General features: G+C 53.3%; 3 protein-coding genes across 3 annotated transcripts; all 3 read left to right on the plus strand.

The window, feature by feature from the left end:
- Nucleotides 1-486: 486 nt before the first annotated feature.
- M406DRAFT_335784 (uncharacterized protein) lies at nt 487-10,276 on the plus strand (the record flags this gene model as incomplete). The annotated part of the gene is made up of 8 exons (XM_040921071.1): nt 487-617; nt 681-820; nt 906-1,334; nt 1,411-1,556; nt 1,656-1,907; nt 2,000-2,144; nt 2,245-2,275; nt 10,219-10,276. The coding sequence occupies 8 exons, from the start codon at nt 487-489 to the stop codon at nt 10,274-10,276; spliced, it is 1,332 nt and encodes a 443-aa protein (XP_040780987.1).
- Nucleotides 10,277-11,612: 1,336 nt separating this feature from the next.
- On the plus strand, nt 11,613-13,438 carry M406DRAFT_229221 (MFS general substrate transporter; the record flags this gene model as incomplete). The annotated part of the gene is made up of 4 exons (XM_040915806.1): nt 11,613-11,746; nt 11,873-12,208; nt 12,324-12,970; nt 13,068-13,438. Coding segments are annotated over 4 exons (1,488 nt in total), but the record flags the coding sequence as incomplete, so codon positions are not given.
- A 662-nt stretch (nt 13,439-14,100) lies between these two features.
- M406DRAFT_335786 (uncharacterized protein) lies at nt 14,101-15,266 on the plus strand (the record flags this gene model as incomplete). Its single annotated transcript, XM_040921072.1, has 3 exons — nt 14,101-14,156; nt 14,267-14,560; nt 14,618-15,266. 3 exons carry the CDS (start codon nt 14,101-14,103, stop codon nt 15,264-15,266), a joined length of 999 nt encoding a protein of 332 aa, XP_040780989.1.
- Nucleotides 15,267-15,820: the final 554 nt, after the last annotated feature.

Consider the following 15,820-nt stretch of genomic DNA (forward strand, 5'->3'; position numbering starts at 1 on the left):
CAGCCTTGAACACAGTCAGCCGCGTTGCGGGCTCGATACTTTGCCGGCCCGTATTATTATGGTCGATCTCTGCTACGACCCAGATTGCCCTTGATATCCTCCCCACAAAGATCATATCGGAGGCCGGGAGTTGTTCCAGCGACGACAGGTCCTTGGTGTGGACGCCGGCCCTCCTCCGCAATCCTGCAGCTCCGATTGTTATTACACATAGTTTCATCACGCACCTTACCCGGGAGCCTGGAGGATCAGCTCGCGCGAGCAGGGTGTATAGTGGGACCTAGTGTTTGTTTGCGCAAGCGAAGGGATATGTATTATAAAAGAAGGAGGGGGAAGATCAAATTCCAGAGAAGTCTGGAACATCTCTTGCTATCGCTCTTGAGAAGAGACTTAACATCACGTGCAAAGCTGTCCTCGAAAATCAAATTCCTTGTCATTCAGTATTGCCATTTTCTTTGTTCTATTTCATCTGTAGCCTCTGTCGAGACAATGGCTGCCGCTATCCCAGAGAAGTGTACTGTACTTGTCATCGGCGGTGGCCCAGGAGGGTCCTACGCGGCCGCGGTGCTCGCCAGAGAGAACATCGATACTGTGGTGATCGAAGCAGAGAAGATGCCCAGGTGAGGGGAAAAACACTGACAAAAGCTGTTTTTTGTAAATATGCTGATGTTGTGTATTTCAAGATATCATATTGGTGAAAGCTTCTTAGCTTCGTTCCGGCACTATCTGAAGTTCATCGACCTGCACACCAAGTTTGACAATTACGGCTTTGTGATCAAGCACGGTGCGGTGTTTAAGATGAGCCCCCACAGGAAGGAAGGATGTAAGTCACCACAGTGGCCCAAAATGTTGCTTCCTCTATCATCATTTGTTGCAAGAATACTGACTAGAAATTTTCGCTACCTTAGTCACGGATTTCCGTGCCCCCAACGAGGACAACCGGTCCTGGAACGTGGTCCGCTCCGAGGCAGACGAGCTCATGTTCCGCCACGCAGAGGAGAGCGGCGCCAAGGTATTTGACGGCGTCCGGATCAGCTCCATTAACTTCGGCGAGAGCGCAAACGGGCACTCTAACGGAGACGCAGCGCACCCGGCCCTCGGCCGCCCCGTCTCAGCACAGTGGAGCCGAAAGGAGACGGGCGAGAGCGGAACCATCAAGTTCGACTACGTGGTGGATGCCAGCGGCCGTGCAGGTCTGCTGAGCACCAAGTATCTCAAGAACCGTACCTTTAGCCAGGCGCTCAAGAACGTGGCCAACTGGGCTTACTTCTCGGGCGGTGGTACGTATGGCAAGGGCACTGACCGGGAGGGTGTACCGTTCTTCGAGGCGCTGAGAGGTAAAGAAGCCACATTCTTCTTGTCCTCGAGCCATTTTGCTGGTATCCATGGATGGTCAACTGACAAAATGAGTAGACGAGAGCGGCTGGGCATGGTTCATCCCTCTGCACAACGGCACGCACTCTGTCGGCTACGTCAGGAACCAAGAGATTTCCAACAAGCTTAAGGCTGCGAACAAGGAAAAGTCAAACCAGGAGCATTATGAAGATGCTCTGAAGCTGGTGAGAATCCCTCGCAAGGAGATGGATTCCTTTCTGAAATGTCCTGAAAATTCCACAAGAGCAATTCAGGAAATTAACAGAACATGGCATAAATAATAGGCCCCGATGTTGACGGAACTCCTCGGTCCCAATGCCAAGCAAGTGTCGTCACTACACTCCGGAGCCGACTTCTCCTATCACGCCAGCACATATGCGCTGCCGTATGCCCGTATTGTCGGCGATGCCGGCTGCTTCATTGATCCCTTCTTCTCATCGGGCGTTCATCTTGCCGTGACGGGTGCCCTGTCGGCCGGAGCGACCATCGCGGCTAGCATCCGCGGAGACTTGAGTGAGGAGAGAGCTTCCAACTGGGTAAGTAATTATGAACACCCTCAAGAGATATAGTACCTCTCACATGATGATTTGATGAATCCATCTGACCACAAATTCCACTACTGTAACAGCACTCGCACAAGATCCGTGAGAGCTACGCTCGCTTCCTCATGGTTGTCATCAGCGCCTATCAGCAGATGCGGAACCAGAAGGAACCTGTGTTGAGCGAGCTTGGCGAGGATAACTTTGACAGGGCCTTTTCGTTCTTCAAGCCCGGTACGTTTTTCTAATATCCCTGTGGACTGCGCCAGTAGTCAACGTTGGCCCAGATTGCGGTTTAATAATACTAATGATGCCTTCTTCACACACTCTGCAGTCATCCAGGGCACCGCAGACGCCACCAAAAAGTTCACCCAGGCTGACCTGGACAAGACCGTCGGCTTCCTGTCCACCGCACTGCAGCCAGTCTTGAACCCGGCCGACGATGTGGACCCTCATGCGAAGAACCCTGCGCAGCAGATGAAGGGGAACGTTAACATCGAGGACCTGAAGATCATACGCAGCCTCATGACGTCGTACCTGGATGATACTACAGGTACCGGCGGTGTCACTGCTGATGTTATCGACGGGCTCGTGCCGAGACTGGAGAGAGGAAACTTGACCCTCGTACCCGTCCAGGCGGCGTGATGTGTGCTGTGATGTCAACTTTTGCGGAAGGGTAAACATGAAGCGCATAGAAGTGTGTTGTACTTATATCAGTACTGGTTGGGCACAGAGTGTCTGATGTTTTGGAAGTTCAAGTTGGAAAGGGACACTTGATATAAGAAATACACGTATATAAATACATGTCCAAAAAAAAAAAGAAGAAAAAAAGGCAACGGCCTCGAGCGAAGTTTTGTTCAGTGGTGCTCTCAACCGAGCCGGAAGAACCTTGGCGAAAGAGTCCAATCCAGCGAGAAAAATGATTCGTGCCGCAAGTGCAGTCAGATGCTCTGAATCAAATTAATTAAGTAGTTTGTCGAAAATCCGCAAATCTAGCAGATGTACATATAGGTCCTTTTTATCAGTCGAGTTCCGACTCTTATGAAAATCCTTTGCTTCAAGATTAATGAATATGGTATTAAATGTAAGCAGCAATGCAAATACAATTGCTGAACATGTTAGACTTGCTCTTTCATGACTGCATTGGAAGGCAAAGTATTAATATTTGGCGCATTGACACTGAACAAGCCAAGTTTGACAATCTTCAACTATTGCTGTCGAGATATCCAAGGTACATCCAGTATCGGGATGAAGACGATCGTCTTCTTTCCACAATTGCTTACGCTCCTACTGTACCTTGGCTGCATTTGCCACCTAGGTTGAGCACGGCTATTCCTCCAATCCCGACCAGCCACGGAGGTTTGCTGGACGGGGCCTGCCCCGGTTCCCGTCAGCCGCAAAGGCACATTGGTCGGGGGCCTTGGCAGGAATTTGAAACTCTCCATTTGTTGCTATAAGCCTTGCGGGGGCGGCGCAGCATGAGGAGGATTCAGCCAAACATGTGGTCCTTTGGGTCACTTGTGTGGCTGCGGTGCATCTGTCTGACATCACTCATTCCTGCTACTAACTAACGTTGACACTCTTCAATGGATTTATATAGAGGCCTGAAGGGTCCGCCAGCTTACTACTACGATCCGAGACGCGACTAGGAAGTCCCAAAACGACTGTTATTTACACACAAAAAGCCTAGTCCGCAACTTATAATATTTCGAGGAACGAAAAAGCAATCACACATAGAGAGCCCTCGTCCAGTCTTCTTACCACTCGACAACAAAACAGTCAACAAAAATGGCCACCGTCTTCGACTTCACAAAGCCTCTTTTTGCCTACTACTCGGTAATAATCAATTACTCCCCCGCGAGCGCGCGAGAGAGAACAATTCAAATCGAAATCTCTATGATGCACTGACAGCTTTGTAACTAACACGATTTCTCTTCACAGGTCCCCGCAGCCTGGTGCCTTGCCCTCGCACCAACTCTCCTCAGGCCCCAAGCCGGTAAGAATTTTGACCATTCCCAACCACGCCGCATTGCCGCGAACGTCGAGAAGGACACCTCGTTAGACAAGAAGGTCAGTTTCTTCCTCCTTCTTCTTCTTCATTTATATTTTTTTTTCTTATCAAAACCCCCACTGTCCTCTTCCGAAAGTGCTTCAAGCTCGCAAAGCCAGCATCGGCCAAGGATTCCACCACCACCACCACCACCACCACCATCATCCTCCAGAGAAGAAGAAAAAAGAGAGAAATAGACAGAAAAAGCACCCCTTCTTCTCTTCCTCATCCACACACATCCAACCACCCCTTGCCCCCCCCCCCTTTTTATTTTCCCACGCTTCCTCTTTTCAGACCCCTGACCATGATGCCCATACCCAGATCACCCGCCGCATCCAACGCGCCGAAGCCGCCTCCATAAACGGCCTAGAATCCCTAGGCTTCTACGCCGCCGGAGTCGTCGCCGCCCTCACCGCCGGCGTCCCCCCCCTCTCCGTCAACCTGAACTGCGCCTGGTATCTGGCCTCCCGCGTCCTCTACAATATCGTCTTTATCTTCCTGCAGGACAATAGGAAGTTCTCATCGCTGCGGAGTCTGGTTTGGGGCATAGGGGCCGGTTTTATTGCTGCTCTGTGGGTGAAGGCTGGGAACAAAAGCTGTGCGTAAGCAATTCAGTAGCCTTATCGGAGGAGAGAGAGGGAGGATGGGAATTGGTTGGTGCAAAGCGGTCTTGTGTTGATGTTTGTTTCTTAAAGATAAAACAAGATTGACAGAGAGACCAGGTGGTGGTCCGGTAAATGTCCAGTATCATCACAAAACCATCAGTTACTGTAGAGCCAGCTGACAAGCTGACAAGTCACAGCCGCCACAATTTCCAAAATTTCTGCATTTCACTCTGTTCTCTCCGTGTGTATCTGTTAACCATCCACAAAGCCTATTCACAACACTCTCACGATGATACAAAAGGGTCTAGCCTGGACCACAACGTCTCTGCAAGTGTTTCCAAATCATCCCATTGGGATAAAGTAGGAAGGCCATGAAAAAGAATAAGAAAGGGAGGGGGACTCGAAAGAGAAAAAGCCCTCTTCCTCTTTGATGAGAATCGAAAAAGTGCAATCTCTTGTCTTTGGTATCCTGGAACAGAAAAGAAAAGGAAGAAGAAAAGAAGTGTAAACGCCCCCTCCATATGCATGTTCCTCGTGGCGTCGGTATATCTTGTGGTTGTTTTTTTTTGGTCATTTTTCTTTCACGTTTCCCTCCACAAATCGTGTACCACCAGGGTGTCTCAGCGTATGATGTGTAAACAAAAGGAAGAATGGTGCTCAAAAAAAAAAAAAAAAAAAGGAATGACACAAAAAACCAACCCCAAAAGATGATGAAAAGCCAAAGGCCATCCAGTATAGAAGCGAACCAAAAGAAAAAGAAAAAAAGGACTCTTTAACCAAACCACTCCCCAAAATCAGCAAGGATAGAAAGATCTGAACCCTGCTACTGCATGCACTCTCCGTCCATTTCATGTCTTTTCTTTTCTTTTTTTCTTTCTTTCTTTCTCCCTCTATCGACTTCTAGGCGGCCCTCAACATCTCCACCAGCTGTCCCAGGTCTCGCCCGTTCATCATCAGCACGTCCTTGCAGTCCCCACACACCCGTACGGCGCAGTGGGCACACGTGAAGCGGGCGCCGTTGTCCCGGTGGCCGCAGCTCTGGCAGGAGAGAGGGTGGCCCTCGTTGCGCGAGGGGACCAGCCGGTAGTGACCCGCGAAGCACTCGAGCTGGATCCGCTTCAGAGGCGCCGCAGGGAGCACCGTCCCTGGTGCCACAGGCTGAAATTGGTAGCGGCGCATCGGGAAGTAGGCCGGCTCGCCAGGCTTCGGTGCCGTGGGTGAGTCCTCACTCATCATGATCGCCACCGGCGCCGGCGCGTCGCCCTTCTCGTCCTCGTCGTTGTCGTCATGGTACTCGACGTCCTCGTCATCGGCAGCAACAACGTTGATGGTGGGGCCGAGCTTCGGGCTCGCCCGTAACGCTGCTGCAGGGCGGATCTCTGGAGACGGGACAAGGGCTGGAGGCTGGACAGTGGGCGCCAACTCAGGCGAAGACTGGGCTGATGACGTGGCGGAGGCAGAAGTAGGGGCAGAGGCAGGACTGTGACGAGGCCGCGACGAGCTTCTGGGAGACAGGAGGTTGGGAAGGGGCGCTGCGGGGGCCGCACCTGCCACGGCACTGGCTTCACCCTCGCCTGGCTGGTCAGGAAACTCGGGAATCACGCTTAGCGGCCTAGCGTCATCAGGAGGTGTGATGGGCGACTTGGGCGAGGCGGCTGGCTGGGGGTAGAAAGCCTGCTGCTGCTGCTGCTGCTGCTGCTGGTGATCGTGGAACGGAGACACCTCCTCATCGTACTCTGGCGTCGGTGGTCGGCGAATCTCTGGGGACATGGTGGCTGGCGAGTACTGAGGCGCGTGGTAGGTGCCGTCCGACATGCCCTTTTCGATCTCCTGGGCGTACTCGGAGAACCCATCGAGGGCCTCCTTGGACTTTTTGTGGCCCATGACACCCGACGACGACGAGGAGGAGGAGCCTTCTCCTCTGGCCAGTGACCTCTGTGGCAGGGAAGGCTTGCTGCTCTGGCCTGAAACGTCCTGATAACTGTTCAGGATGGGAGACTCGCCGCTGGTATCACCAAGAGAGGAGGGCTCAAGCCTAGACGCAGACGCAGACGCAAACGATGAAGAGGAGGAGGAAGAAGAAGAAGAAGTAGAAGCAGAGGCAAAAGTTCCATTGATGACCGAGGTGGCGACCTGCTGGGTGGAGGCCGTGGAGCCATGCGACACCGTCAATTTCAACTCAGGCACAGTCAAGGGCTTGACTGCCTTGAGCGACCTCCTCCTCCAGAGCTGCGGCTGGGTTGGTGACTGGCCGGCCGCAGAGGTATTGTCTGTAGCTGGCGGGCTGGGCAGGGCCATCTTTGTGCTCTTGGGAGTCATGGGGGGCTTTTGCGGGCTGGAGTTGCTGTCCTTCTCCGGCGGCGTGGGGGGTCGGCCCTGATGCTGCTGCTGCTGCTGCTGCTGCTGCTGCTGCCGGTTGGCGTTCGTCGTCATCATTGTCTTAGATGAAGACACAGGCGTGGGCAGGGAGAATGGTGAGACGAGGTCCAGCTTGAGGGCGCTGCTGCTCGTTGTGCTGGGGCCGTCCTTTGGTAGGACTTTTGGTGGTGACGGCTCGACGAAGGAGTGTTTTGTTGCTGCCGTGTCCTGGGAGTAGCGGTTTCCTGAAGAGTCCTCCGTCCCATAGGCTGATAATAAACTGGAGATGGACTCGGTAGGAGATATATCCCCCTCTGTCTGTGCTGCCGTAGGCTGTTGTGGCGCAGGCGGTGGAGGAGGAAGGGGGCTCTTCATGCTCGCCGGTGGGCTCTTAACACTGTTGCCGCTGCCCACGGGTTTCCTCTTAGGAACGCTGGTCGGTGGGCTGTTGACCCTCGTCAGGGAGGGGAGTGGAGGGAGTGGAGAGTTGTTGTTGCTGTTGACGGTCATGTTGTAGACACTGGCTGCCATGCTGCTGCTGGACGGGGTCGGCTTTCTCGCGATGGGGTCCTTGGGTGGCAGAGCTGGCCTGGACGGTAGCGAGTCCCCTCTGGCTGGTAAGACGAACGTTGGTTGTTGTGGTGGTGGTGGTGGTGGTGGTGATTGGGCCGAGCTGGGTTGGTCGTCGTCTACAAGCTGTGGAGGTGGTGCTGGTAGGGCTTTTGAGAAACGCGAGCGGCCAGACTTGCGGAGCCCTACTATAGCAGAAGAGGTCCCCATGGTGAATAATGAGGTTTATGCTGTTGTACGCCACACGGAAGGCCCCCGGTCTCTCTTGTCTTGTTCCCCTTGCCTTTTCCCCCCTTTTCTTTGGAGATTGTATGGTTGCCTTTTCTCTTCTTTTTTGGGTGGGTGTAAAACGTGGTGGATGTTCTAGGACCAGGGATGAGTGGTCAAGAATAGCGCGCAGGGTATCACGACATCGCACAAGAAACGAATCTATTGCGGCGTGGCGAGGCAGTGCGGATGGTATGGGCGTCTGTATCTGTGTCTTGTGAGTGGATGAGAATGTGGATGTGGAGTGTGACTGGACGTGGATGTGTCGTCTATGTGTGTGTACGTATGAGTCGGAAGTATCATCCGTGACCCAGGTAACCACAACAAGGGGAATGGAAGGCGAAAAAAAGAAAAGGAGAGGAAAACCGCAGACGTAACGAGAATGGAGGGGTTACCGTTCATGCGGCACGACATGAGCTGCGAGCGGGACAGGAGCACATACACACAACGGAAATCATGCGTCCCAGGATGTAAGTTTAAAGGGGGCTGTGAAAAAGAAGATTGGGTAGGGACCAGTGCTCTTTGTTGGAAATCGTTACTAAAGAAATGTGTACGAGTATATTTCCATAATGATGGAAGCTCACCCTGTTCCCCCCAAACTTCCCCCCCGGCGGCGGCTGCAAGTATATTTTTAGGTAAAGTCGAGCAGAGGAGGAGGGAAAGGACGGGACGAAGGGGAGGTGGACAAGGAAGGGCCTTGGCCGTGGCCTTGGAGACCTGGTTGAGGCGTGTGATGTGGGTTATTGTGTTATGCCGGGAAGTTTTCCTGCGCGTCAGAAAGAGCCCTGGCGGGAGGAGACAACACGGCCCATAAGTACTAAGGTACCAGAGTACATCGTGGCTGTCCTGTGTCTTGAGACCAATCCAGAATCTATCCTTCTTCTTTTTTTTCTTGCCCTTCTGCTACGCACCATGTTGGCCGCAACTGAGAGGCCACCCGAGTAAGGCAAATTTATTATTTATTAAAGACTCCAAGAAGTGGGCGCGTGCCTGGTGGGTGGCCTCCTTCATCCGATCAGCAATTTTGGCAAGCATGGCGAGTGGTTGGGGACTGCGCCTCGTCTTGGGGAGGGATAAGGATAAAGAAAGAGGGTGGTGGTATCCATGGTACCACAGCATGTTACTAGCAATACTCTCAGTACAAGTACAACGATGGTGAACGGCAGGACCAGCCCAGGAAATGACAGGGCATTGCGTGCCAGGGAATATGCTCGTGGGGCGATCGAACTCTTTTCTTTTCCTGTCTCTGGCTCTGGGAGGGTCCGATCTGAAACCAAAGTACCCCTGCCTAGGGCCTGCGCCTGCTGGCCAGGCTAAACCTAGTCGAGGCCCCTGGCAGCAGCCTTTCATCTGACAAGCCAGCCAGTGGCCTGTCGAGTTATCGATAATAGCTGCTGACGGGTGACATCAGTCGCCAGGGATACGGGGGTTGGGCCGGCGACCTCTGAGACGATCGCGTTCTTTGCCGGAGGTTGCGGAAATGAGCTGTGTGACATTTTTTCACTGTACATAATACGGTACACACAAAACTCAAGAAATCCGATAATTTCCTGCATGTCTCGGCTCTTGGGAGAGATCACCACGAGGGATAGCAGAAAAAACTAGAGGCCTTTCTCTCCTCTAGGCAAACACCAACTACCATCTCCTTGTATGACATAAAGAATGGGGGAAAAGGAGATTAAAGAAACAGATAATCTTTCCGAGAGGCTGAACCAGAATATGGAAGACATACAATGGTACAATATACGATGTAAACGAGTACAAGATGTGTGGCTGGCTGCCCTGAGTAGGACGTTATCTTCAACCAACGTCAACCTCTCCCCGCGTGTTGCAATGCACATACATATTCCCAATCCATCTCGCACTGCATGCCCCTTCCTCCATCCGAGTTTTCAGTTCAGGTCAGCTCAGATCAGATTCTAGGACCAACCCAGCGCCCATCGCCAGTCCATTGCAGAGGCTAACCCGCGAGGTTATTTCCGGAAACCCGGTTTTCACCACGCACTATTATGGTGAGTCCACAGCACAGACAGAAAGAAGGCAAGTTCCATTTTCTCGTTGGGGAATCAAGGTTTTCCTGTATATTGTGACCTCGGTGACCAGTGTGATCAACACGACTGGTGCTCCTTGGGTTTGATTATTTTGTCTAGACCATCATAGTCCAGCCCATTCAATTTGTGACTTGGAGGTGTAATTGCCGCCGGTCCGCCCCTCTCTCATCAGCCCTTCCCCCGCTCCTCTTTACTTAATTTTTTTTTGTTCTTACATCTTTCCCAAACTTCGGCTCATCTGCTCCCCCCCCCCCCTCCTCCTCTCGCAGGTGTTCCTAAGGCAAGGATGCTCATCCGGTTGCGTCAACCAATGCAGTCATGGTGATTGCGATGACACATTGGGGAGGGCCCGGTGGGGGTTGCAGAGCAGCAGAGAAATGATTACTATGGTCTCAAATAAATGAAAGGATGAGAACGAGACAAAGAGAGAGGGGCAAGGGAACTAAGAAAATGACCTCTGTATAGAACAGGAGCCACAGGCTGACTGTAACGAGTTCGGACTCTGGTCATCACGGCCCCTTCTTCAAAGTCAGCAATACGTAAATTGTAGCTGGTGAATATGTGTTCCCTCAGTTCTCGGCACAGGTACCATAGTAATTTTTCAAAGGGGGCCGCATGTTGGTCCCGTACCTGCATCTCCTGCATCCCAGCCGAGTGGAACGTGGGCTTTTTTGGTGTTCCCTACTTTTCGGATCAGAAGAATTCTTGGGCTTATGCAGGCGATTTTCCCAGTGTGGTGGGTAAGGAAGTGCAAGCCCAAGGCTGCGGTGAGCTGCAGGCTGGCTGCAAGCGAGGCCGCAGGGCGATATTACATGCATATTTCGTGCGCCAACACACTCTCACACACACAAGAGGAACAATTTGCCAGGGATCAGGAGTAAATATGTTTCTCCATGACCATACGAGGTGAGTTGCCAGCCAATTGACCCAGTTCAACCAGGTTATGATCGCACCCACATGAATCTGTACAGTAAAATACGCTTATCAGAAACCAAAAGATGATGCGACCTAAACGGGACAATTTCTCTCAGCCGATAGCAAAGACATTGACCCTGGTATGACAATGAGGCTTGGCTATCGCAGAGCTTCTAATCCTCATGGGCCACATGCCCAAAGTCCGCGCCGGCGCCGTGACGGACGGCGACGGTGCGGGCGCGGGACGAACCGGGACTGATCGAAGAGCTGGGTTTGAAAAACCGCTTATCTCTCGGCAGGTCTAGGGCACCGGATATTGAACCAGACCAGACCAGCATTGGTTGGTGAATGGACACCGCCTGTAACCTCTCTCCACTTGCCGGACCGGACGTTTTTAACGTCCTTGCTGAATAATGCTCGGTCCTCCTACTTAGAGGGGGGGAGGGGGAAAAGAAGGAAGAAAAAAAAAAAAGGAAGGAAAAAAAGGGCTGTGCTTGTCGAGGAGTTGCCAATAGAGAAAAGGCCAATCAGCAGAATTTCTTGCCCTGTCTGTTCCATCCATCTGGTACAGGTCGATCAGGGTTCCTGGTAAACATATATCTTGAGAATGGCCGGGGGCGAGGACTCCCATACGAATAACCCGACCGAGGCCAGCCCGCTACTTGGCGGTGCCTCCTCCTCCGTGGGTGCGGGCGATGTGAGCTATGGCTCCTCAACGGGTGTTTCTTCTTCGAATGCCACTGTCATTGGTGACAATGATGACGATGAGGTGACCAATGGCAACGAGGGCAGCTGTGCGGCGCAGGAAGACGGGTCCAGCAGCAACGGTGTTGGTGGGAATGCTGCACCACCAGGAGGGGAGGGCGTGCCAGAGCTAACTAAGAAGTTGCATCTGCTTCTGCCAGTGCTGGCAGTGGGCATCTTTCTCAGCGCCCTTGACCAGACGCTCATCGTCGCGACATATGCCAAGATGAGCAGCGATTTGAAGGCCCTGAACCGGACAAGCTGGATCTCCACCTCGTGAGTTGTTCCCTATCGTCGCCGCCGTCGTTGTCTGAAAGCCCCAGTATTTTCTTTTCTATTTTATTCTTTTAGGCCGACCGACGACTGACGAGATGACCTTTGTCTTCTTCTTCTTTCTTCTAGATATTTCCTGACGCTCACCTGCTGTCAGCCACTCTATGGCAAGTTGAGCGATATATTCGGAAGGAAGCAGTGCCTCCTGTTCGCCTACTTCTTCTTCGGGCTGGGCTCATTGGGCTGTGGGTTCTCGCAGGACATCTGGCAGCTCATCTTCTCCAGGGCGGTCGCTGGTCTTGGGGGCGGGGGCATCAACGCCGTGACCTCCATCCTCCTCAGTGATATCGTGCCTCTGCGCGACCGTGGTCTCTGGCAGGGTTATCTGAATATCATCTTCGGCGCCGGAACCGGAACTGGGGCCCCTGTGGGAGGGCTGGTGGCAGAGTCTCTGGGTTGGAGATGGTGCGTATATCTCATGACCCTGACCTTGCTGCCGTTATACATAAACTACCCAGCAGTAGTATATGTCACATTACTCGTTTGGCTGACGATTGTTTTCTTCTTTCTCTGTACATAGGTCTTTTATCGCGCAGGTGCCTCTTGTGGCCATCGCCTGGGTCGGGGCCTACTCGGTCATCCAGCTCCCCAGACGAGACACATCCCACTGGCTCGAGAAGCTGGCCAAGGTGGACTTCCTGGGGGCCCTCTTCCTTGTCCTGGCCGTCCTGTCCCTCCTCTTGGGGCTCGACAACGGCAGCAACGAGGGCTGGAGCAAGCTGGTCACCATCATCCCCCTCGCCGCCTCGCCTGCCCTGTTCGCCATATTCATTCTTGTCGAGATCAAGGTTGCTTCGCACCCTTTTGCCCCGGGTCACATCATTTTCGAGAGGTCGCTGTTTGCGGGCTACCTCTGCAACTTCTTTGCCGTTTTTGGCCAGATGTCGACCATCTTCTACCTGCCGCTGCTGTACCAGGCTGTCGATGGCCTCTCTGCCGTGCAGGCTGGACTGCTCCTGATCCCCGTCACCATCTTTGGCGTGTCAGCCTCGCTGGGGTCGGGGTATATCATGCGGCGCACCGGTCGGTACTACCGGCTCACCATCTTCAGCCTCCTCCTTCTGCTCCTCAGTGTCATTCCCATGGTGTTGTTCGCAGGTGCCTGGATCAACTCGGAGGTGGGAACATCGGTCGCCTTGGCCATGGTGGCACTTGGCGCTGGCTCAGGTTGGTTTCTATTCTTTTTGCCCCCTCCCTTTGTCAGCATACACAAGTTGGGATATATGCATTTACTTACTCAATATTCTTGCTGGTGAAAATGCAGCAATCACCACAACTCTCGTGGCACTCCTCTCCAACGCCTCCAAGGACGACACCGCCGTGGTTGTCGCCTGCTCGTACCTGTTCCGCAGCCTGGGCACCTCCATTGGCGTCAGCGTGGCGTCAGCCATCCTACAGCAGGTGCTGCGGGCGCAGTTGGCCTCGAGGCTCGGCAGCGGCGATGCGGCGGAGGCCATCGAGCAGCGCGTAAGGGAGAGCCTGGACTATATCAAGCTTCTGGAGCCTGGAACGGCGGCGATCGTCAGGCGGTGTTATCAGATTGCTACCATACATGTGTTTGGGTTTCAGGCGCTGCCTTTTGCGTTGGCGTTCTTGTCATCGTTTTTCATTCGGGAGAAGAGCTTGAACAAGTAGGGGTGAAGAAGGAGGAGGGTGCTATAGGTGGCACACGGTTTCGAGGAGCCTCAAAAGGTACTGTATCTTCCCTTACTATACGGTCATCTGAGAGAGAATTTAGACCCTCTTTTGGTGCAGATGATGTCCTATTTCGGTGCCATTGTCGTGTCTTTGAAGTGTCCTATGAGGCACTCATATCGAGCACCTCAAGAACACCCTCCTGTGGCCTGCCTGGAACTCAATGGTACTTCCAGTTTCGTGCACTCTGGACTCATTCTATAGAATGCTGTTGTGTTGGGTAGACCTTCTAATACCCTAACCCTAGAGAATGACGAGATGGTTGAAACCCCCTTCGCTCTGGCAAGTTTCTGCTTGCATTGGAACCTGTACAGTCTGTCTTCTGCTAATCATTCATGCTCCTGGAAATTCTCATGTGACACAAGGACTGTAATTTCATTACAAATCAAGAGAGAGTATGTAGTAACAAGTGAGGATATGATGTCTATTTTCATGATGCATGAGCAGCACAGTAGTGCAGGTGGGTCCTCACTCTTGACTCTGTCTCTCACTCTCACTCTCACTCCAACCTCTTCACATGCTTGACATCACCCTTCTTCCTTTTCCTCACTTCCTGCTCAGGACGCACTTACTTACCCACATATGAGAATTTGTCGTCCAAAATGGAGACAACTCAAAAGATGAAGACCAACCTAGATCTCGTCAACGAGTGTGACAGGTAAAAGTCCTCAAGTTCAACCACCAGCTCTCTCTCTCTCTCTCTTTACTGACATCGTTTTTCCTTCTCTCAAGCTTCCCTTACATCGACTTCACTACCCTCCCAACAAGCACCAACCCGGGAGAGGACTACTATGCCTTCCACCTGCCCCAAGACCCCAGACCCCACGGCTACATGCCCAGTGCCGTGGTCGAGCAGATGCCCTGGACCGCGGATTTCGAGGTCAGTCCCAAGGGCCACCTCCCACGCACCGTCCGCCTGCTCGACACCTCCAGCGGCACTGCCACCACCACAGCCTGCAACGCCTCCCTCGCTGCCCTGATCCACCGTGCACAGGAGCAGGGCGTCTTCGCCAAGACGCTGGGCCGCAAAGCCGAGGGCGAGGACTTTCGCATCATGGGCGCGCGCAATGACTACCCCGACCAAAATGACAAGACCAGCAACAACAACAACAACAACAGCAGCAGCCTCATCCAGATGCGCCGCTCCGCAGCCCCGCTCTTCGGCATCGCCAACAGAGGCGCCCACATGACCGTCTACCTCCGCCACCCCGCGACAGGCGCCTACAGCTTCTGGATCCCCCGCCGGAGCAGCCACCTGGCCACGTACCCAGGCATGCTCGACAACACCGTGGCAGGCGGCACGCGCGCCGAGGAGACCCCACTCGAGTGCATCGTGCACGAGGCCGACGAGGAGGCCTCGCTGCCGGCCGACTTTGTGAGCCGCCATGCCCGGGCCGCCGGCACCCTGACCTACGTCACGCGCACCGGCGCCGGCGACCAGCAGGCCGAGGTCGGCGGCTACGACACGGGCCTGTGCTGCCCGGACGTCATCTACGTCTACGACCTCGAGATCCCCGCCGACCAGGCCGAGGCCGTCGTGCCCCGCCCGCGCGACGACGAGGTCGAGCAGTTCTACCTGTGGGATCTGGACACGGTCAGGGCCGCCATGGCGAGGGGGGAGTTCAAGGCCAACACGGCGCTGGTGCTGCTTGACTTTTTCGTGAGGCATGGCATCGTGACGGACGAGAACGAGCCGGATTATGTCGAGATTGTGTCGAGGCTGCATCGTCGTGTGCCTGTGCCTACTGCGCCTGCTCGGTCGGCCTGATGCTCATGAGGATATGAGACGCTGACGGAGAAGTTGTTATTATCATCATGTTGGCAGCAAGCATACAAAGTCCCATAGAAGATAGACAAAGACGAATTCACCATGAATATAATCAATCACACGCCATCATCACGGTCAGAACACGGTATTGTGTTTTTTTTTTTTTTTTTTGGTGGCAGTCAAGTCGCTTACTTGGAAGCGACGGCCAATCTTTAATATATGCCTAGGTAGGTCATGTTTTTTTATATATAATATGGTTGGTTTGTTTTCAAATGCCTCCAGAATCCCCACCCCCTCCCCCGGCTCGGGATACACCAGCAGCTGGAGAACCAACTGCCAGTATGCCCAGGAGCAGCGAAAGAGAGAAAGAGCCTTCGAGCATAAAGATCTGAACATGGGAGGTTTCCAGTTTCAGAGTATCAGAACGGTATGGTCAGTCCTTGGCTTGTTTTTGCCTGTCGCCGCTCGAATGAAGGTGATTCCGGTCCGGTGAGCGCGCCTCTTTCTCTCTCTTTCAACAACAAATACAGAAAGGCAGCAACGAGGAAGAGTTT

This window comes from Cryphonectria parasitica (genome assembly GCF_011745365.1).
Source record: "Cryphonectria parasitica EP155 unplaced genomic scaffold M406scaffold_1, whole genome shotgun sequence".
NCBI lineage: Eukaryota > Fungi > Ascomycota > Sordariomycetes > Diaporthales > Cryphonectriaceae > Cryphonectria > Cryphonectria parasitica.